General features: G+C 46.5%; 1 protein-coding gene and 1 long non-coding RNA gene across 2 annotated transcripts in view; both read right to left on the bottom strand.

Annotated features, from left to right (window-relative positions):
* The window catches only part of FAM32A (family with sequence similarity 32 member A), a 36,515-nt gene extending 13,477 nt beyond the window's left edge, over positions 1 to 23,038 (bottom strand). Inside the window, exons 1-2 of the mRNA XM_078670903.1 lie at positions 22,885 to 23,038; positions 2,573 to 2,714 (exon numbers count right to left, since the gene is read on the bottom strand). Of these exons, the coding sequence (XP_078527029.1) occupies positions 2,573 to 2,714; positions 22,885 to 22,949 (207 nt within the window). The 5' untranslated portion in view covers positions 22,950 to 23,038. The remainder of the gene's footprint in view (positions 1 to 2,572; positions 2,715 to 22,884) is intronic.
* Positions 12,497 to 12,964, bottom strand: LOC144799536 (uncharacterized). The gene is made up of 3 exons (XR_013603831.1): positions 12,880 to 12,964; positions 12,711 to 12,778; positions 12,497 to 12,623 (listed from the first exon to the last, which is right to left on the bottom strand). It is a non-coding gene; the product is annotated as an uncharacterized LOC144799536 (long non-coding RNA).
* Positions 23,039 to 23,553: the final 515 nt, after the last annotated feature.

Below are 23,553 nucleotides of genomic sequence, written 5' to 3'. Positions count from 1 at the left end.
CTCGCGGACTCCAAACTGCCCGCCACCCCAACTTAGCAGAGTGCTCAATATCCCTAACCCTAAACATCATTGCTTATGAGAGCATGGGGGTGGGAGTCCAAGGTAGACCAGATAGGCCCCAACAGTTCCAAAGTCTCGGCTCACCATCAGCATTATTGTCAATAGCTAAAGGAGGTGAGTCCCAACCAGCATTAACCAGCAATAGGAGATACAGTAAACAGAGGAGAGAAATAGTTACTTCCCTTGTGTCCGAAGGAGTCATTCCCCAGAGTCTTCGGCCATGGCGGCCTCATCTAGCGCCGCCCGCTCGGGTTCCGCAGCTTCAGCGGTCTTTCCTTGTTTTTGACGCCGTCTGCTCTGCCTTCTGGGCCCCTCCCCCTGACGCCACCCTTCGAGCCAGTCGTGTGCCTCCTCCGGCGTATCAAAGAACCAGGTTTTGCTATCGGCCACCACTCTAAGGCGAGCCGGGAAGAGCATGGAGTAGGGGAGTTCGCGGGAGCGCAGTGTCTTTTTCACTTCAAGGAAACTTCTACGCCGCGCCGCCACCGCCGTCGTGTAGTCAGGAAAGAAGGAGACTTCTGAATTTTGGATCCGTATGGGTGGTGGCACCCGTGCCGTCTGCAGAATGGCGTCCCGGTCCCTGAAATTAAATATGCGCGCCAGGACAGGTCGTGGTCGGGCCCCAGGTCGCGGGCATCCACCTGGCACCCTGTGTGCCCGTTCCATAGAGAAGAAGTTTGAGAGACCTTTAGGCTGCAATGTGTTTTTCACAAGATCCTCCACGTAGAGGTCCATGGCAGGTCCCCCTTCCGATTCCGGAAGGCCAATTATACGAATACTGTTGCGGCGAGAGCGCCCTTCCTGTTCGTCCATCTTGTCCGCCATGCGTCTATTGTCCTCTTCCAACTGCGTGACACGTTTAACCAAGAGAGCAGTGTCAGAGGTGAGCGTCGTCGTAACCTGTTCCACCGCGGTGACCCTGGACGTCATTTTTTGCAGGTCTGCCCGCAGGAGCGTAACATCCGTCGATATTGTACCCACCGTGGCTTGTACCTGGTGCAGGGCTGCCATGATGTCCTCCAACGTTATTGTAGGATTACTCCCCCCTTTTGCGCCTTTAGCACCTGCTCCCTCCTGACCCGGCAGTGGGGGGGGGGGGGAAGTCCTTAGCATAGGCATATTTGTCAAGCCTGCCTTGTTGGGGCGCACGATTGCCTTTGCCGCTCATTGTGGAGGGGGTGGTGGCCACCAGTCCTGGTCACTCAAGCAGAGTTGACGTGCTCACTGTTGGTGTCTCAGCACTCCAGTCCGAGTGGAGGGGAAAATGTCCTGGTTTAACAGCCAGCGCAGGTCTTGTTGTCACCCTTTTTGAGGCCCCTAAGGTGATCAACACCCCACCGTGCCCCCCCACCCTACAGCAGATGCGCCGGGGAGGCGTGAAAGACTCAAGCCTCGTGGCACACGCAGTGTCAGTCCAGCCACAGCGCCAGCAATCAGTACTTGCAGGGTCCAAAATGTGCTCCATGCCCAGCCTGTGAAGAGTCTGGCCGGGATTAATGGTCGCGGGGGGGGGGGGGGGGGGGGGCGCAATTGCAGGTGAAAGTCGTGCCAGTTCTGGGGGGTGCAATGCCTCAAAAAATGGTATGATGATAGAGAATCGCCTGATCTGGCGTGTGGCCAAATTTGGTGTCGGTGGCACACTCGAAAGGGTGAATTCGGCCGATGTCGAGTTCGGGCGCTAATATATAGATTCCAGGCCTTGCTTCTCTGGGGGCTGTGATGGCAGCGTAGCACAGATAGTAGCTCGTCCAGGCGGCAGGACGGGGACCGATCCAGGCGGGGAGGGGGGTGCTGGGGGAGGCAGCTGCACCACTCACCAACCGCCGGGAGCCCCGACCCCAATCCACCGGTCGTTGCTCCGCTTTGTCGAAGGCACCAAGTCTCGCTCCTCTTCAGCGCCGCAGCAGCCCTGACTTTCAGCCGCCGGTGGACCTTCAGGATCGAGGCCGATGCTCACAGTGCGGCCACAGGCCGCAAACCTCTCTCCGGTGCTGCTTCCGACTCCGAGGTCGTAGAAGCCTCGGGGATAGCTCACTGTATGTCGCTTCACCTCTGCCACAGATTTCAGGAGCACGGGGCGATATTTATGCCGGATAAATGATCGGATGTGTGAGGGGAATCGGTCTTACCCTCGGAGCCTCACTAGGTCGCGGCCATCCTCACCTTTTGTCTTTTTATTCTAAAGGGGAACTGTTTCCCAAATACATTCAGTATCCTACTGAGGCTGATAATAATAAAGAGTTTTGCTAAATTTGCCTTAACTGTATTCCTTATAAGCACACTTCAAACTGCACCATTTTCGATTTTCAAATAGCACACAGTTGCTCTGCCCTTGGCTTTCCCCATACACTTAGCAATCAAACACCCAAACTTCCTACAATGTTACTTTTAATACTACAAATAAAGCACCCCAAAAATGACAACTGCTTTCAGTGTATGATGTGACTTGCACTTATTAGGACAAATAAATATTTAAGACATAATAAAGGGACAGAATTACACCATTTCCTACCCGCTTTTCTTGCATTTTTTCAAAAACAATTTGTGCGGGTGTTCTCTTATCCAAGGCTGCCTTCTTTTTCTCCTCCTCATTCTTCATGCTTGCCAGGTACTGTTCCATCATCTTCTTTTGTTCCTTGTCCTTTTTCTTCTTCCTGTAGTAAACAAATTAGGGGCAATACTCAGAAGCACTTTCATGAATTTTGTTAGTATGTTTTGAAGCAGTACAGCTGTTTGGAGTATTCCGGCAATGAATCTGACAAAACTGGACAAGGGCAGAGTGACCACATATCCAAATAAATAGTTGGTAGCAGGAATTCTTAGGTGGACCCCACTGGTGACAGCCATTTTGTTTAAGGTGTAATGGCTCACGATAATTTGTGGGCTCAGCAGGAACGATTTGAACCACTTTAAGGCATTCTGAAGGCACCATGTACAGCATGATTGAGGGCACTGAACATTGTTGAGAGGTGCAGCATAACCACCCAACAGACTAATCCCTAGTTAATAGCCTAACGGTTTTATTCCAAATAGCTACAAGAGCAGTTTCATCCCCATGAAGTGGTCTAAAACCAGACTGGACTGGAAAAAGATGGACATTTTGATCATAAAAGCCTTATTGTTTTGTGGCCACATCTTTTACTAGAACAGGTAATCAGATGACGGGACAAGAAAAATTAAGAAGATGGAGATATCTAAATAGTATTTTTATGTTTTAAATAATGGTGCTGCTTGTGCCTGCTGGCCCTCAGGCATGTAAGCCAAATAGTCAGGTTTTCAGGTTTTAATGTCTTTATTTCGATAATAAAATCATAAAAGACAAATTTAAAAAACAAATACGAAACATTTCGACCATAATACAGTAAATTGGAAGTAAAAACATTAAACATGTTATTACACTTAAATCACAGCTAAAACAAATTATTAAACCATCAGAATATACAAAGACATAATTACACCTGGACCTAAAAAATAAACTAAGCTAACACATTTCAAAGTACCAGATTAGTGAGCTCTAGCCTAAAGCAGTTTAGTGAGAGTTCCTTCTTGCCCTTATTGCCCACGCCCAGCCCAAAAATTTAGCCAAGCATACCACAACGGTTTCCGAGGTATTAGTTTTCAAGACCCATATTGCTTCTGAAGACCTTTTACAGGATAGGCGCTGGAACAGAGGTTTTAGCCATGTAGTGCGAGGTTCTAAATACTGCGGGCAAGCAAACAATAGATGACCCTCCGTTTCCTTTTGACCAGGGCACCAGCAACAAGAACTTGAGGATGTTTTTCCCCAAGATGAAGTAAATGAATTCAATGGTAGGGCACCTACTCGAAACTGATGATATAGTTTCTTGTCCAGTGATCGAGTGATATCCCAGTAAGTCTCCCGGGAAGAGTCCTGCTTAAAGCTTAGGAATCTTCCTGTTAGACTACCAGAACTGGAAGCGATTACCAAGGATTGACGCCTTGAGGCCCAAAATAATTCTTTGAATTCTTTTTTAGAGGGGAATGTGTTGGTACCTGGGGATACCCACAGATGATTTAGCCCCATATCTTGTAAACTCTTTTTCACTGATTGAAGCCATGGGATTCTTTCTGAACCCCCCATCGCCCTCACATCTGCTAACTCTTTTGCAAATAATGTAAGATCCGGCGAGGTCCACAAACGCCTCCAGAGAGCCACTACTTTGAATTTTGCCATATCGTTAATAGGGAGGCTTCCCATATCATGGCAGAGAGGTATTGAAGGAGAGGATTGTGGTAACCCTACCAGGTTCCGGAGGAATTTACACTGAATTTTATAGAGACTTGACAGATCCATAAATCCCCATAAATCAGCCCCATAAAGTATAGCAGCATTTATTTTGGAATCATAAATTTTCATGGCAGGGATGACCCGTTTAGTTATTGATCTCTTCTGCTCACGCAAAAGACAGCCCGTCAGTTGAGCAAATTTTAGCTGTTGGGCCGCGATTTGCTCTTTCCATGACAAACGGTGATCCAAGGTGACCCCCAAGTAAGTCATGGTTTCAACCTGTTCTAGGTTAACCCCACTCATTTTTACGTTACTACGTAGAAGGTTATTCCTGGTTAAAACCATGAACTTGGTTTTACTCACGTTTATTTGGAGGTCATTATTTACACAAAACTCCTCAAAACGGTTCAAGGCCCGCTGTAGGCCTGACCGTGTCTTAGATAGGAGTAAGGTGTCATCTGTGAAGATGAGCATGGGGAATTTGGTCCCTGCCAGAGATGGGGCATCAGTGTGGGTATCAGAGAAAAATTTTACTACCTGATCTATAAAGAGCAGGAAAAGAGTGGGCGCGAGGACACAACCCTGGCGAACTCCACGGCTTACCAGGAATGAATCTGTATGTTGTCCTTGTCCTCCCCACCTTACCCTTGCATAATTCTCTTCGTGCATTCTAATAATTAACTCTAGTAGTTCGACCGGTAGCCCTAAGTCCCTCAATACCTGCCACAATTTACCTCTAGGTACCAGATCGAAGGCTGATTTTAGGTCAATGAATGCGGCAAAAATGGTGCCACCGCCGAGCATAACCACCTTCCAGAAGATCATACAAAATCGAAACACCTGGTCGATAGTGCTCGTCCCAGATCTAAAACCTGCCTGCATTGGAGACAGTATATTTTCTGAGTCCATCCACCCCTGCACTCTGGCCAAGATCATGCGGGCAAAAACTTTTTGGAGACAGTCAATTAAACTAATCGGGCGATAGTTGCCCGGATTAGACCTGTCTCCTTTTTTATATATAGGGATGATCTCAGCCCCCTTCCATGTTTTAGGGATGCATGCACCCTTTGCTAATGCGTTGGCTATGTTAGTTATGTATGGCACCCAGAGATCTGTGTTTAATTTAAACAAATCCGCTGGTATTTGATCCAACCCTGGGGCTTTCCCCCGCTGAGTCAGGCCGAGGGCAAACTCTGTCTCAGTGTTAGTAAAGGTCAGAGTTTCTCCACAAGTGGGTGTTACATACAGCTTGTTAAGTGTGGGGAGGAGATCAGTGCCCACCATGCAAAATTGGGACGAATAGTGTGTTATCCAGGCTTCTGGGGACACATGATTAGTTGGGGTGCGGGAATCAACATCCTTCCCCCATTTAACTATATCCCAAAATCTTGCTTGGTTGTTGGACTTAGTGGCATCTAACAGGTCGGCCCAATAACCATCCTCCCACGTCCTTTTAGCCTCCCACTGAACTCTTTTATACTTTTTCCTGGCCTCCTTTACATCACACATATTCCTAGATTTAACTTTATCTACTAGATTACTGTGAGCCACCCTGCATTCCTTATTGTACCACTTTGCCCGAGTAGCGAGTGGTCGACCAGCTCCATTCTGACAAGGTTTCGAGAGAAGTAACTTGAGCTTATCAAAACATAGTTCATGTATATCCAGGATTTTGTTTGGTTCTAAGGTACCCTTCCCAGTGTCATCTGTAAGCATTTTGTTTAGTGCAAGCATAACCACTTTCTCTATATTAGTCTGGAGGGATTCATCCCCTGAAATGTTGGACCATTTCAGCCTCCTACGGTCATTTGATAGAGTTACAACCCCTTGCCCCGTGGGAACTGGATCTTCCGTTCTTATCAAACCATCCATCCTTAATTTCAATGACAGCGGATTATGGTCGCTTTCTGGGCGGGGGACGACTTCCATGTCGACCATCAGTGACCAAAATTCCATTTTGAAAAGAAAATAGTCTATACGACTTTTCCTTAGTCCGTTGTCGAAAGTAAAATTGGCACCAAGGTCAGCGGGTGAACGTCCATTTACTGCCCTTAGCCCCCAAGTAAGACATAGTGCAGTCCAATTTAGAGCAGCCTCCGTTGCTTTCACAGGTTTACTAGTCAGTAGGTCCGGTATATTCCATGTTACATCCTCCGCGGACCCCCAACTGTCCCCTGCAACGTAGAGCGGCTCTATGGTACAGTTCAAGTCACCAGCTAGAAGGATTAAGGATCCTTTATTCCATCCTGCTAGTTGTCTATCCAGGACATCCACAATCGGGGGACACCGACCACCAGGGAGGCCACGGGAATAGATGTTACAGATTAGCATATCTTGACCACCTTCCTTGCTCAACTTGATGGTCAGTAGGTCGGGGTTATCCTCATAGAGTTCTGTGATTTTAAATCCCCATGCCTGTTTGACCCATGTTGACAATCCCCCTGATGCTCGCCCTTTACTACTTTTAATTGCTGGTTTAAAGAAGTTTATAAAACCAATTATGTGTACAGGTTCGGTTGCCCATGTCTCTTGTAATAGCACAACATCATATTTAGTGATAAAGTCCAGCCAATCCTCCGAAACCATGCGGGCTTTACTCCCGCAACATTCCAGGACACAATATTAAATGTTGTTGTAGATTCTGCAATAATATTACATGGGATGGGCGGAAAGGAGGCATTTGTTGGGGTGGACCTAATGGACAGGTTTCTATCCCCTGTTGCATCTACATTGCTTTTTTGCAAACATTCCCCCTGTGCCATAGCCACTATTTCTGCTATTTTATCTGGTGCAATCTGATCACCTATTTCGGATATCAATGGAATTTGGTGTGGAGTTTGTACTTCCCTCTCATCAACAGCGATGGGGCCACTCGTCAGACCGGGAGAACACCGTCAATCTACCATCTCCAGGTCAGACAACGGTCCAAAGTGGTTGAAGAGTAGTGGGTACTGGGATGGGTGCGGTGTTCTGGGTCCTTTGTACCTCCCGTCTCTCACTCTCCACTGGCTTGTACCAGTAGGGCGATTACTATTTGTGTGAGGGTAAAAATAGGAAAGATCTAGGGATTGGACATCGCCCTGACGGGCAAATCTAGCTTTCCGTCGTATGAGCTCCACAACCCATGGGTCTTTGAACGAGATCAAAATACAGTCCCCTTCCAAGTCTTTGGTACCATAGCCCACCCAATCTACTCTTCTCACATATAGAATTTCTGTTGGTGATGATGGTGGTAGGGGACGGTTTTTATTTAACCAGTATATTACTTTGTTGCGCAGTTCCCCTTGCGTCTCCTTAATACCGTCTCTTAAGGGAGCTACACCAGTTAAGACTATGGTATATTGGGCCGCTTCTGGGGGCAAATTTGCTCGGGGTGTTGGGCGCATCTTTTGTTTACCCTCCAACGGTGTCCTGGAGGATTGAGGATTGGATTTCCCCCTACTAATTATCTGAGCTGGAGTACTGTCAGATTGCTTTGGCCTGCTATCTAGCATAGGCGGATTCACTTTGTCTGGATGAGATTTAGGTGGGTATTTTTTCCCTAGTACTTTAGTTGAGGTACTTCCATTAGCAGTGATAGCAGTATTGGTAGTCCTAGCCCCAGCTATCAGTTTATTAATAGATACCCCGGATGGTACGGGCTTGGTTGCCTGATTCACAATTGAATTGCTAGCTATTTGTGTTTTACCTGATGTCAAATTACGTGCCCCCACCACAGGACTAGGTGTGGATAGTTTTTGCAGAATGCCCATGTTGGTGTTAACCACTGTTTCCATTGCGTCGATTTTGGAGGTCATCAGCCTTGTTCTCTCCAAAACCGGAAGCAAGATGGTTTTTAGCATAGCCTCAATCTTGACCAACAAAATGTCGTCACTATTGAGGCAGGTTGGACAGGTATTAGAAGGCCCCAGGGAAGCGTATGATGGACAAAACACATGAGGAAAACCATGGGGTGATTGTGGGGCTGATATTGTCCCGCTGCAATTATCATTCAGTTTGGGCCGTTTTTGATCTTTTTCCCCCTGGGGGCTTGAAACATGTTTCCTCTTTCGGGATATCAAATTTGAGCTCGTTTGAATCCCCTCCGTTGCATTAGGAGGAGTAATGTCAATGAGTTGAGGTGGGATAACCAAGTTATATTCGTCTTCCCCTGTTTTTGAGCAATCCTCCCCATCCCTTGACAGATTTACACCAAGTTTCTGGGCCTCGTAATTCAATGGTGACGGTGGCAACACCCCTTCTCCATCTACATGGACTATTGCCTCTGTCTCGATGGAGTAAATGCAGTTAGATGCTGCATGAGAAACAGGGCTTTTCACTAATGCTAGTCCACCTATGGAAGAGCGCTTTCCGGAGACTAAATCTAGCGACAGCCTTTTTTCTACCATTTCAATTTCTTTTTCAAGGATCCCAGTGGCTCTGGTAATGAAAGCATCTAGGGGACCTGAAACTACACCCTTTGATGTTTGTAGCTGAACTAGACGTTCTTTCCCTGATCTCAATGTCATGATGGAATACAATTTGGGATTTTCTTCCGTACGTTGCAGAGCAGTCTATAACCTTCCCACAAGATAACAGTCAATGATGATAATATACCTTTGGGTCCTGCACTAGTAATGTACATTCATGTCAGAAAGGGATTTTAGCAGGGGTCCTGGCCCAACCCAACCTCGGGCGACCACGGACGGCCACAGACGGTCCCGCCCTTGTCCCGGGCTTCTCCCGGCGCTCCCGCGCAGCGGTGATGGCAGTGTCAATTTATATACAACTGAAGGGGAAGGGGAGGAGCAGACAGGGAGAGCGGCCCAGGTGCTCTCAATTCGGGCAGGCAAGCGCTCCTGGGAGCAGTAGTCCCGGTTCAACGCCTGCTCTCGCTCGCAGCCCCGCCTGTCACTCGCCTTCACAGGACACCGTCGTGAAGCTGAGGTTCCTGAATCCACCCCACACGAAGCGGGACCCGCGGAGCGGGTACCGCGAGAGGTAGGCTGTTGGTGCTGGTATTTACAATCACTCCGTCCTCACGCTAGCTGCCAGTTGCAGGAAAAGCGTCCCAATGGAAATCCAAAGCGCAAGAGTTTTAAAGCACAGGGGAAGGGGAGGAGCAGACAGGGAGAGCGGCCCAGGTGCTCTCAATTCGGGCAGGCAAGCGCTCCTGGGAGCAGTAGTCCCGGTCCAGCGCCTGCTCTCGCTCGCAGCCCCGCCTGTCACTCGCCTTCACAGGACACCGTCGTGAAGCTGAGGTTCCTGAATCCACCCCACACGAAGCGGGACCCGCGGAGCGGGTACCGCGAGAGGTAGGCTGTTGGTGCTGGTATTTACAATCACTCCGTCCTCACGCTAGCTGCCAGTTGCAGGAAAAGCGTCCCAATGGAAATCCAAAGCGCAAGAGTTTTAAAGCACAGGGGAAGGGGAGGAGCAGACAGGGAGAGCGGCCCAGGTGCTCTCAATTCGGGCAGGCAAGCGCTCCTGGGAGCAGTAGTCCCGGTCCAGCGCCTGCTCTCGCTCGCAGCCCCGCCTGTCACTCGCCTTCACAGGACACCGTCGTGAAGCTGAGGTTCCTGAATCCACCCCACACGAAGCGGGACCCGCGGAGCGGGTACCGCGAGAGGTAGGCTGTTGGTGCTGGTATTTACAATCACTCCGTCCTCACGCTAGCTGCCAGTTGCAGGAAAAGCCAAATAGTCACCCATCACTCCCTTTGTGCGAAAGGTTGCCCAAGATGGTGAAATGGGGAGGAGGCAACAAGAATTCCCGTGTTCACTACGCCACCAGATTTAAGCTAGCCTGGCTGATACCCAGAAACCAGTCCCAGAATGCTTGTTACCGGTCCAGGGACGACCCCGGCTAGGCAGTTCGGGCTGGACTGTACCCATGAGACACAGGCTCAAGACTGATTTGCACATAGCTGGGTCGGAACTGGGGTTGCAAAGTGAGCTAAAAAAACGATGATCGTTTGAACCCAGATCGGTGACTGAGGGTGAGTGTCTGAAAAGTTTCAGTGATCCATCTATCATCTACTTGTGTGTGTGTTTTTTTTAGTATTTCCAGCACAAACATTCTCTAAGGGAAATATCAAGTAAAGTGCAAAAAGCGGCAAAGGCTAATGTAAACTAATTTAAAGAATTGACTGGCACATCCACGGGACTATGAGTGCCTACAGGTGCATAAAGAGAATCAGGAGGCACTCCTTGACCGGAGAAAGAAAGTCATTTGATGAACTGACCCAGTTGTTAAGACTAGATATTGATGAACAAAGATGGTATTTAACATGATCACCCTTTCACATACAAATTTCAATTTTTGTCGATATAACAGTTTTGAAATTATGACAGAAGTTGAGTGGGTGGGACTACCGGGTAAATATTTTCAGAGCAAAGAATCCTCAACCAATCTTAGTTCCCTCAATATTTCGGGACATATAATTTCCCTAAATCCCATAGGCATTTAAGATATGATTAACTGTCATTTTGACAGAAAAACATCATGTTTGTATACCTCCAGTTTGATTAGTGTTGCCTGTTCGGACAACAAAATCAAACTGGTTGCCAGCTTCTCCATTGGGTTGAGTGGATATATGTATATATATATATATATATATATATATATATATATGATCTTCAGTTGTCTGTATGTACTGTATGTAACCCATCTACATATATACAATGATTTACCAAAACGGTTGGGGTGTAATGTTGTTGTTTCTCTAGACCTTCTGGGACAAACTATGTGCGTGAAACTAAAACAACTAGACACACATGGCATACTCAATTGTAGACATTTACTCAGACGCCTGTACTGTCATTCCATGGTGCTCATCCCATGCCGATCATCATTTACACCATTTCTGATCCTGAGCATTCATTGATCAACCCATTGCATTTTGTGTACTCTGTATACGTGGTATGCCTCCACTGCACTAACTAGCCTAACACACCTGGTAGCAGTGATTTGTAAATTAAAAGCCCATATCTGGAAACAGACCTTACAATGACATGGAGTGAGCTGGTTCTCTGTATTCAAAGAACCTTTGCATGGTTCATCAAATATTAACGCATTCCTTTTGTTATCAAGTGTCAGCAATGACAAATCCTGCCTGCTCAGTTCTCAAAGCCCAACTTTCAGTCTTCCTTTAACTTTTCTGTGTTGTCACCGCTCTATCTCCCCCATTCTCAGTACCCATCTGTCTTGTCTTGCTACATTCGCCCCCCTCCGAGGAAACCATTCACAATAGATTGACTAGAAACTAGTTAATGCCAAAATTCCTGAATAAATACCTCAATTGAACCCGTGGTGTGTCTCTTGCAGTCTTCTTGATGGGAGAGGCGTATGAATTGATATTTACGCGGATCCAACGCGCACAAGAGACCCTCTCACGAAGTGGCCGTGACAACAGTTGGAACATTTTGATTTGTTGCCGAGGGGTCGGAGGTTTGCACGGCCCGCCACAGAAGCCTCAGAGAAACAACAGGCAGCTGGGAACATCGGACACGAACAGCACAGAGAGACGCTGATGCTGTAAACTGTGCCTAACAGCTGTGATATCTCGGGGCAGTGGCTGAGGGAATACGGACTTTGAAGTGCCACTTGGTTTTAAAAAGTGAAGCCCCATCAACCTGGAACAGTTTGCAAGCCCGCTGCACTCTGGGACTAGTGAGTTACAACGGGGTGGACCCTAAAAACTCTCTGACCTGGGTCGGTCAATCAGGTACATATAGAAGTGGTCGGAGTCTAATATTTACAGAGTAACAAATATCTCAAAAAATCACGATAATTTAAGAGGTAACTTCGCTTGTGTATAGTCCATGAATGTCACTCAAAATAAAGACGGTTCAGACATCCAGTGCATATTTTTATTTTCTGCACTTCTTGAAAGGATTCAATAAGTTGATCAAATTCAAATACAAAACATTAGAATTGAAAACATTGCAATTACTTCATTGGCAAAAGAGTTCAATTGAAGAAAGCACAGTAGAATAAAGTGAATACATTCAAGTATATCAATGCGCTCACGGTGCACAGAAAGGAAAGTAATTAGAGGGGATGGGTGTGTTGGGGTAGAAGTGGGGACCGGGTAAAGGTGGTGTGACCAGGTTATAATCACAGTGAGAGTCAAAATGTAGCCTTTACAGTCTATAAATAGATCAATAGGTTCCAAGAAGCTCTTAAGCACAAGATCCGTAATCATCCATTATTTTAGTCCTATGCTTAGAGAGGTACAGAATGTTGTCTGTCAACGTTTCGACCCCTGAAGAGAAGGGTTGTTCATAACCTCAGGCTGGGGTCTTCATCAGGACACGTAGAAAAGCGGGAGCGCCTATAAGTAATATAATAACAATGAATGGATCTGTCACTAACGAGTAGGATTAGTGCACTAGGATTTAGGTAACAAACTTTCACATACTTTGTGTGGGGCCCGGTGTGGGCCTTCAGATTGGGACCTTCCAGGGTTCCTATGTTGTTTAACGTGGCCTGTAATTGTGTAAAGGAATCCTAGTTACAGTGGGCTGTCCAGAGTGTGGACAAGTCACCAGTGTAAAACAAATACAAAATGAAACCGGGGGAGCACTTACTGGGAGGTTTAGCAATTTCCGATTAGGTATACTTCGAGTCTGTGGCCAGCTGGAGGGGCCGGTCCATGGAGAAATCCGTTATTTTCTAAAAATGAAATGGTATACATGGGTCAGTATAAGTTAGGGAAAAGAAAATTATTTAAATTGCCGATGGCACTCAGGTGCAGGGCAAGTACGTAGCAGTAGGCATGCATAAGATGTGGTGGACCGGGGAGGCAGATATGGAAACCCCGCTTTTTGATCGCTAGCATGCAGTACTGCGCTGGGCTTTTCTAGGCAGGACCGCGGCAGCACTCAGGCAACCGATGCAGTTCAAGGAAAGCAACCGGTATGTAAATCACAACTTTGTTTAGGGCGTCACTATAAATAATATCAGGTAAATTCGACTCCAGAAAAAATGATTCGGGATGACAATAGAAGTCCCGATCATTTCAAGGAAATGGAGTGACAAAATCTCCGTAGCAATTAGAATATTAAAAAGGGAAAGACGCTGCTTGAGGCGGTCGTGCGTAATGGTATCTAACTTTGTACACACACAAGAGGCATGGGAAAGGCGTGCATGGCTTACCTATTCAATTGCAGGGCATGCCTGTAACACCTAACTCCTCCGGCTGTCAGCAACAATCTGATCCGCCTCGAGGTGCCGGCGCTAAGTGCTGCTCGGGGGCTCGGCAGGGCGCAGCCAATCAGAGCGGGGTGGTCTCAGGGAGCAAGGGAAAAGAATATCGCTTGCTTCTCCTGTGGACAGACCGCAAAAGGGGACAAGTGTAAAGAGCCAGGCATTTGTTTATTACAATTGGACTAGCTTGTAGAATGTGTGGGAAATTCACTTGGTTATTCCTGCGCGATCTTCGAAATCGAGTGGTGATCTATGTTTGAAGTGCTCATTTCGGCACCTATCGGAAACAGTTCCCAAGTATATAACACTAATTGGATTACAACGTGAGCAATGACATATGGTGTTGTTGTAACTCTATATATGGTATAAATTCCTCGGTAGACTAGCCAAGTTGTGGCGATCAACTGAACCAAAACATCATTGCAATAATAACACAGCAGTATAAGTGTTGACCCATATGCCTGGCCCAACTGTTGGATTAATGAAACACTACAAAGCTGCTAGAGTACATTGTTGAACACAACCCATAGTCAACAAATAATGTGAGAATATTAATACGCAAGGCAGCTAATAGACACAAACATCAAATCCCAATTAGTAGGCAATGTAAAAATATTTATACATAGTAACGCCTAACACTTTGATTCTTACGGTTGAGCAGGACTGCAGTAGAGTAACATTGTGAGTTGCTCAAATGTCTCTCTGTGTAAGAAGAGACTGGAGAGGTCCCCAGTTAGTGGAAACCGGGACACGATCCATTTACGATCCATTTACACTCCCTTACATTAAGGATGGAATTCAGATTCCCGTCACGTGGGCCCAGTGTAATTTTCTCAATAACCACCCACTTAAAGGACTCTGGTGTGTGTGTGTGTGTGTTCAGGGACAAAAGGTTGCATAAATGACTCCATGGGTGAACTGTAACACCCATGGAGTCATTTATGCAATCTTTTGTCCCTGCGGAATGATCTATATAGGCCAAACCAAACAGAAAATCAAGAACCGGGTTCTACAGCACTGCAGTAGGATAAGATGCAAAACACCAGGAGCTCCCCTGGTAGAACATTTTCAAGAACACACACACACACACCAGAGTCCTTTAAGTGGGTGGTTATTGAGAAAATTACACTGGGCCCACGTGGCGGGAATCTGAATTCCATCCTTAATGTAAGGGAGTGTAAATGGATGCAATCTTTCAACTCTGTCCAGCATGGCCTAAATGAACTGGAAGCCACATTCTCTCAGATGGCACTTTTAGATCCCAATTGACGGAGGAGTCTCTGTCTCACAATCTAAAGCATGTTACCAGATCGTGTCCCGGTTTCCACTAACTGGGGACCTCTCCAGTCTCTTCTTACACAGAGAGACATTTGAGCAACTCACAATGTTACTCTACTGCAGTCCTGCTCAACCGTAAGAATCAAAGTGTTAGGCGTTACTATGTATAAATATTTTTACATTGCCTACTAATTGGGATTTGATGTTTGTGTCTATTAGCTGCCTTGCGTATTAATATTCTCACATTATTTGTTGACTATGGGTTGTATTCAACAATGTACTCTAGCAGCTTTGTAGTGTTTCATTAATCCAACAGTTGGGCCAGGCATATGGGTCAACACTTATACTGCTGTGTTATTATTGCAATGATGTTTTGGTTCAGTTGATCGCCACAACTTGGCTAGTCTACCGAGGAATTTATACCATATATAGAGTTACAACAACACCATATGTCATTGCTCACGTTGTAATCCAATTAGTGTTATATACTTGGGAACTGTTTCCGATAGGTGCCGAATATGAGCACTTCAAACATAGATCACCACTCGATTTCGAAGATCGCGCAGGAATAACCAAGTGAATTTCCCACACATTCTACAAGCTAGTCCAATTGTAATAAACAAATGCCTGGCTCTTTACACTTGTCCCCTTTTGCGGTCTGTCCACAGGAGAAGCAAGCGATATTCTTTTCCCTTGCTCCCTGAGACCACCCGCTCTGATTGGCTGCGCCCTGCCGAGCCCCCGAGCAGCACTTAGCGCCGGCACCTCGAGGCGGATCAGATTGTTGCTGACAGCCGGAGGAGTTAGGTGTTACAGGCATGCCCTGCAATTGAATAGGTAAGCCATGCACGCCTTTCCCATGCCTCTTGTGTGTGTACAAAGTTAGATACCATTACGCACGACCGCCTCAAGCAGCGTCTTTCCCTTTTTAGGGCTCGGACTCCTCCCCCTGGGGGAGGAGTTAAGAGATCCTAATGTTATAAGAAAAAAAAGAAGAAGAAGAAGAAGAAGAAGGGCCTTGGTGAGAGGAATTCCACACATTCCTTTGCGTTTTCTGGCATCTGGTCAGTGATTCGTCTTCCCTGTGCTGTGTATGTAGTAGCCTTGAAGTGATAGGCTGTAAGTAATGTACGCGTGCCCGATGTGGCATTTTGTGTGCGAGAGCGAGCATGGCAGAGTGATTAATCTTAATTACGAGCTGTCAGAGTGCCCGTGTAATGCAAGCCAGATGATGCGAACGCGTTCACAGCGGTGAGCGCGTTCAATGTTAAATGACGAGAGGCAGCAGTCGAGGCTCACAGAAGATGACTCATACACGGATCTCTGTGTGGGCCGAGGTGTGACGGTTGTGGTGCGTTGGTATATTTTAGTCATGGGTGGGGGCTGTGTAAGGAGGTGGGTCATTGACAAAGCTGTCTGGAGTTCGTGGGGTCCGGGGCGCGTGCACAGTGCTCACTTTGTTAATATTGGGGCGCATTGGGGGAGCCGTAAGAGGAATCACGGCGCTCTGACGGAGTCCTGCGGGGTTTGCGGTGCATGAAAGAGCTATAAAAAAAAGGATGGGGGCGCGGTGATAACTGATTATCTCCTCTCGTGTGCGGTCTCTGCTAAATCACAGCCGCCGCCTGCGGATGCCTTGCCCACTATATAAATCTGCCTGAGGTGCATCCTTTTACACAAGGGAGAAAAGAGAAAAACACACGAGCTCTTAAAACGTTCCCAGATGAACGGCGCGTCAAGCTGAGATGTAGCCGATAGCGGCTGTAATGAAGAGGCAGGCCGGGGCCTGGCTGGCAGCATGTAATCATAAATCAATAAATTGGTGAAAGCTCTTTCCAATATGAGTTTAATATATATTTTTGCACCTGTCCCTTCTCAGGGTGTACAGGACGTGCATGTACGGTCCGAGGATGGGTGGGCAGGGGATACAACGCCGACAACGCTGGAATAGAATGCGGGGCACGCACGTAGGGACCAGGCCTCCTGTCATCAGAGGTCCCCACTCCGAGTGACCCGTTCAGTGACCGAGACAGGAGGGGAAATGGAAAAACTTCCGATGCTAATTAAAAATTGCATTCTGTACATAACGCCTTCTTAGAGCTATGAGAACATAATACATATATCGAACAGTCTTATATGTGCGGTACTTTAGCTCCCGCGCAGTGCTCACTGAAGGCTCCGCTTAATTGGGCAACAGCCCTTTTGATTTCCTCGGGTCGCCGAACGCTGTGGCACTATAATACCTGAAGCCTCTCATTTCTCGAGCTCTGTGATTTCATTCCATCACTGCGTGCCACGTCGCTGCGCTGCATTAGGGCAGTGCTTTGTTTTTGTTTATCCACTTTGATAGAGCGCTAATCCGGTCTGTGGGTATTGGAACGCTTTTAGGGAGCAACTGTTACATTACACAACAACGGGTTCTTTTGTTTTTTAAATATGGGGACATTAAGAGACTAGCACCGAATCACAAGATGGTGAGCCGACATCAAAGTTGGCATGACTGGAGCAGTCCACATGCTTTACTCTACATGCAATTGCTCAGTCGTTCCTCGAGTCTGTGAATGCCCCGTGCCCTAATGGTCCTTACCTAACTCAAAAATCTGTCTCTTGCTTGGATTTGTCAAATTGCTCTTCATTTTCTGTTCTGTGTTGCTCAGGCCAGTAACCAAAGTAAACATAAAAAGAAAAAGTCAGGAACCAACCTAGCAAGACGGCTGAATTAGCCAGGTTTTATTTACTCCAAACTGGTTTTCAAATCGTTTCGCTGGCAATGATAGCCTTAGCCGTGAATTTTGGCGCTATGACCAGGACCACTAAAATTCTGCGTTTTCCGTATAATTATGAATTTGCCGCATTTGCAGCACAATCCATGCTCTCCGGAATAAACTGCAGAGTTCACCCAAAAAAATGTATCACAAACGAATCAAAACCAACAAAAAACTTGTTGCCACATGTTGCGCGCAGTGGAACCTTCGCACAGGGCGTGCAAATGTTGACTGATCACCATTTTGTTGCTTATTTCTGCATTAGAGTGTCAAAGCCGTACCGATGAGGTGAAACCTGTGATTAAATAGTATTAACGTGTATAAATGCCAAAATTATGCGGTAAGACGAAATTAGTCACATTAAGCCGCATAATGTGACATTTCCTGCATCAGCCTTGCTGCATAATTAGGTACCTCACTACCTCATAATTCCAGTGGCCTTGGCTATGAATTCACAAGCGAGGGGAACAATCTAAGGACAAAATATTGACAAGGTTATTTTAAAAACCTGGGTCTGAACATTTAATATGGGAACAAAACAAACCTTTTAAATACATTTGAATATATTTAAATACATTTTAAACCATCGTTAATACATAGCGATGAGCATTTGGAGTGGTTTGACTTCAAACCGAAAAACAGTTTAGTCATTGGGGGCTATTGCTCAGGTCAACTCTCTACTGACTTAACCCAGCCATGGCAGAAACAACCACCAGAAGCAAGTCTGTTGAGTGCAGAGTGCTGTTGAGTGCAGAGTGCTTTTGAGTGCAGAGTGCTGTTGAGGGCAGAGTGCTGTTGAGGGCAGAGTGCTGTTGAGGGCAGAGTGCTGTTGAGTGCAGAGTGCTGTTGAGTGCAGAGTGCTGTTGAGTGCAGAGTGCTGTTGAGGGCAGAGTGCTGTTGAGTGCAGAGTGCTGTTGAGTGCAGAGTGCTGTTGAGTGCAGAATGCTGTTGAGTGCAGAGTGCTGTTGAGTGCAGAGTGCTGTTGAGTGCAGAGTGCTGTTGAGTGCAGAGTGTAGAATGCTGTTGTGTGCAGAGTGCTGTTGAGTGCAGAGTGCTGTTGAGTGCAGAGTGCTGTTGAGTGCAGAGTGTAGAATGCTGTTGTGTGCAGAGTGCAGAATGCTGTTGAGTGCAGAATGCTGTTGAGTGCAGAGTGCTGTTGTGTGCAGAGTGCTGTTGAGTGCAGAGTGCTGTTGAGGGCAGAGTGCAGAATGCTGTTGAGGGCAGAGTGCTGTTGAGTGCAGAGTGCTGTTGAGTGCAGAGTGCAGAATGCTGTTGAGTGCAGAATGCTGTTGAGTGCAGAATGCTGTTGAGTGCAGAATGCTGTTGAGTGCAGAGTGCTGTTGAGTGCAGAGTGCTGTTGAGTGCAGAGTGCTGTTGAGGGCAGAGTGCTGTTGAGGGCAGAGTGCTGTTGAGTGCAGAGTGCAGAATGCTGTTGAGGGCAGAGTGCTGTTGAGTGCAGAGTGCTGTTGAGTGCAGAGTGCAGAATGCTGTTGAGTTCAGAATGCTGTTGAGTGCAGAGTGCTGTTGAGTGCAGAGTGCTGTTGAGTGCAGAGTGCAGAATGCTGTTGAGTGCAGAATGCTGTTGAGTGCAGAATGCTGTTGAGTGCAGAGTGCTGTTGAGTGCAGAGTGCAGAATGCTGTTGAGGGCAGACTGCTGTTGAGGGCAGAGTGCAAAATGCTGTTGAGTGCAGAATGCTGTTGAGTGCAGAGTGCTGTTGAGGGCAGAGTGCTGTTGAGGGCAGAGTGCTGTTGAGGGCAGAGTGCTGTTGAGGGCAGAGTGCTGTTGAGGGCAGAGTGCTGTTGAGGGCAGAGTGCTGTTGAGGGCAGAGTGCTGTGTGCTGTTGAGGGCAGAGTGCTGTGTGCTGTTGAGGGCAGATTGCTGTTGAGTGCTGTGCAAGCTTGTTACACTCACAAGGATACCACAGGCAGCTGAGGTGCAAGCTTCTCCCACTCACAAGAAGGACATCACAAGCAGCAGCGGTGCAAAATTCCCTCACACACTCACAGCAGGTACTGTGCCAAGGCAGTAGCAGCAACAGAGCAAGAGTCCCTTATAAAGAACAGGCACAGCACAGAGATGCACAATGCAACAAGCTTCTCACACTCACAAGAACGACATCACAGGCAGCAGCAGTGCAAGCTTGTTACACTCACAAGGAGACCACAGGCAGCAGCAGTGCAAGCTTCTTACACTCACAAGGAGACCACAGGCAGTAGAGGTGCCAGCTTCTCCCACTCACAACAACGACATCACAGGCAGCAGCTTTGCAAGCTTCTTACACTCACAAGAAGGACATCACAGGCAGCAGCAGTTCAAGCTTCTTACACTCACAAGGAGACCACAGGCAGCAGAGGTGCAAGCTTCTCACACTCACAAGAAGGACAACACAGGCAGTAACGGTGCAATATTCTCACACTCACAATGAAATCACTGGCACTACACACCACATGAACACACTCCATAACACATAGCAACAATACATTGCCATTTACAATGCCATTAGCTCAAACTCAAATAAATGCGAGCCCGATTGCATTTCTAATGCTTGTTAATATTCTAATTGCTACGGAGATTTTGTCACTCCATTTCCTTGAAATGATCGGGACTTCTATTGTCAGCCCGAATCATTTTTTCTGGAGTCGAATTTACCTGATATTATTTATAGTGACGCCCTAAACAAAGTTGTTATTTACATACCGGTTGCTTTCCTTGAACTGCATCGGTTGCCTGAGTGCTGCCGCGGCCCTGCCTAGAAAAGCCCCGCGCAGTACTGCATGCTAGCGATCAAAAAGCGGGGTTTCCATATCTGCCTCCCCGGTCCACCACATCTTATGCATGCCTACTGCTACGTACTTGCCCTGCACCTGAGTGCCATCGGCAATTTAAATAATTTTCTTTTCCCTAACTTATACTGACCCATGTATACCATTTCATGTTTAGAAAATAACGGATTTCTCCATGGACCGGCCCCTCCAGCTGGCCACAGACTCGAAGTATACCTAATCGGAAATTGCTAAACCTCCCAGTAAGTGCTCCCCCGCTTTCATTTTGTATTTGTTTTACACTGGTGACTTGTCCACACTCTGGACAGCCCACTGTAACTATGATTCCTTTACACAATTACAGGCCACGTTAAACAACATAGGAACCCTGGAAGGTCCCAATCTGAAGGCCCACACCGGGCCCCACACAAAGTATGTGAAAGTTTGTTACCTAAATCCTAGTGCACTAATCATACTCGTTAGTGACAGATCCATTCATTGTTTTTATATTACTTATAGGCGCTCCCGCTTTTCTACGTGTCCTGATGAAGACCCCAGCCTGAGGTTATGAACAACCCTTCTCTTCAGGGGTCGAAACGTTGACAGCCAACATTCTGTACCTCTCTAAGCATAGGACTAAAATAATGGATGATTACGGATCTTGTGCTTAAGAGCTTCTTGGAACCTATTGATCTATTTATAGACTGTAAAGGCTACATTTTGACTCTCACTGTGATTATAACGTAGTCACACCACCTTTACCCGGTCCCCACTTCTACCCCAACACACCCATCCCCTCTAATTACTTTCCTTTCTGTGCACCGTGAGCGCATTGATATACTTGAATGTATTCACTTTATTCTACTGTGCTTTCTTCAATTGAACTCTTTTGCCAATGAAGTAATTGCAATGTTTTCAATTCTAATGTTTTGTATTTGAATTTGATCAACTTATTGAATCCTTTCAAGAAGTGCAGAAAATAAAAATATGCACTGGATGTCTGAACCGTCTTTATTTTGAGTGACATTCATGGACTATACACAAGCGAAGTTACCTCTTAAATTATCGTGATTTTTTGAGATATTTGTTACTCTGAAAATATTAGACTCCGACCACTTCTATATGTACCCGCACTCTGGGACTAGGAGTCCCCAACACTGATGCGAGCATAGCAATCTGCCTCAGGTGAGCCCGCCACCACTTGGAAGGAGGAGCTTAAAAGAAAGCTGTTGAGTGGGGTGATACACTGCTTAAGGAGTATGGCGTTTTGAGAAAGGCACTGACCGAAACTAGTTAATGCCAAAATTCCTGAATAAATACCTCAATTGAACCCGTGGTGTGTCTCTTGCAGTCTTCTTGATGGGAGAGGCGTATGAATTGATATTTACGCGGATCCAACAACGCGCACAAGAGACCCTCTCACGAAGTGGAACAGTTGGAACATTTTGATTTGTTGCCGAGGGGTCGGAGGTTTGCACGGCCCGCCACAGAAGCCTCAGAGAAACAACGGGCAGCTGGGAACATCGGACACGAACAGCACAGAGAGACGCTGATGTTGTAAACTGTGCCTAACAGCTGTGATATCTCAGGGGCAGTGGCTAAGGGAATACGGACTTTGAAGTGCCACTTGGTTTTAAAAAGTGAAGCCCCATCAACCTGGAACTGTTTGCAAGCCCGCTGCACTCTGGGACTAGGAGTCCCCAACACTGATGCGAGCATAGCAATCTGCTTCAGGTGATCCGCCACCACTTGGAAGGAGGAGCTTAAAAGAAAGCTGTTGAGTGGGATGATACACTGCTTAAGGAGTATGGCGTTTTGAGAAAGGCACTGACCGAAACTAGTTAATGCCAAAATTCCTGAATAAATACCTCAATTGAACCAGTGGTGTGTCTCTTGCAGTCTTCTTGATGGGAGAGGCGTATGAATTGATATATATATGATCTTCAGTTGTCTGTATGTAACCCATCTACATATATACAATGATTTACCAAAACGGTCGGGGTGTAATGTTGTTGTTTCTCTAGACCTTCTGGGACAAACGATGTGCGTGAAACTAAACAAACAACTAGACACACATGGCAGATCAATTGTAGACATTTACTCAGACGCCTGGACTGTCATTCCATGGTGCTCATCCCATGCCGATCATCATTTACACCATTTCTGATCCTGAGCATTCATTGTAATGTAATGTAATGTAAGGGACACACTGCATTTTGTGTACTCGGTATACGTGGTATGCCTCCACTGCACTAACTAGCCTAACACACCTGGTAGCAGTGATTTGTAAATTAAAAGCCCATATCTGGAAACAGACCTTACAATGACATGGAGTGAGCTGGTTCTCTGTATTCAAAGAACCTTTGCATGGTTCATCAAATATTAACGCATTCCTTTTGTTATCAAGTGTCAGCAATGACAAATCCTGCCTGCTCAGTTCTCAAAGCCCAACTTTCAGTCTTCCTTTAACTTTTCTGTGTTGTCGCCGCTCTACCTCCCCCATTCTCAGTACCCATCTGCCTTGCTACATTCGCCCCCCTCCGAGGAAACCATTCACAATAGATTGTAACAAGATCTTACTTCTTGCCTATGGCCACCCCCTTCATCTTCAGCGCCCCCTTCTGCACGCTCTCATACTCCGACATCCTGCAGCATCCAGCGGTGTCTGCCCCAGACAACAACCACTGTCTGTGTACCCGGAAGAGGCGGGCGCTTCCAGCTGATACATCCGCTGTCCAGGTGAAAGACATCGAAGACGGACGCCATCGCGATGTGTCTTGTTTCTGGTAAAACTGGCGGCCATCTTTAAACGGTAAGTGCTAATGCCAAATCAAACGAGACCATCTCCTATCAAATATATTCCATCTACTCGCCTGACTTTAAACATACTGAAGTATCACAGCCTTAAAAATGTAACAGAAATATATAGAATAATTAAATATTGGCAATATATTTATATCAATATATGTGAGTCTGTATGCTACATAATGTCATTTTAATTTTTATTTTTAAAGTACCTAGCAGTTAGGAAGTATGCTGAACAGATGTCTTGTTGGCTTCCCAAAAGGCAAATGTAAATAGTTTGCCAGCCCATTCAGAGAGTTTTGTTATTTTAGGTCAAATTGTATAACACACTAATCATAGTGAGAGTACCTATGTGCTTGAGCAGCTGTGTAGGCATGTACCTCCACAGAGTTATTCAAAGATCCAGGTCTTCAGATTCTTGCAGAACTAGTGGCAGCTGGCATC

This window comes from Lissotriton helveticus, chromosome 12, assembly GCF_964261635.1.
Source record: "Lissotriton helveticus chromosome 12, aLisHel1.1, whole genome shotgun sequence".
Taxonomy (NCBI): Eukaryota; Metazoa; Chordata; class Amphibia; order Caudata; family Salamandridae; genus Lissotriton; species Lissotriton helveticus.
Note: the sequence above shows the minus strand (reverse complement) of the source record. Positions and strands in the feature narration are given on the sequence as shown.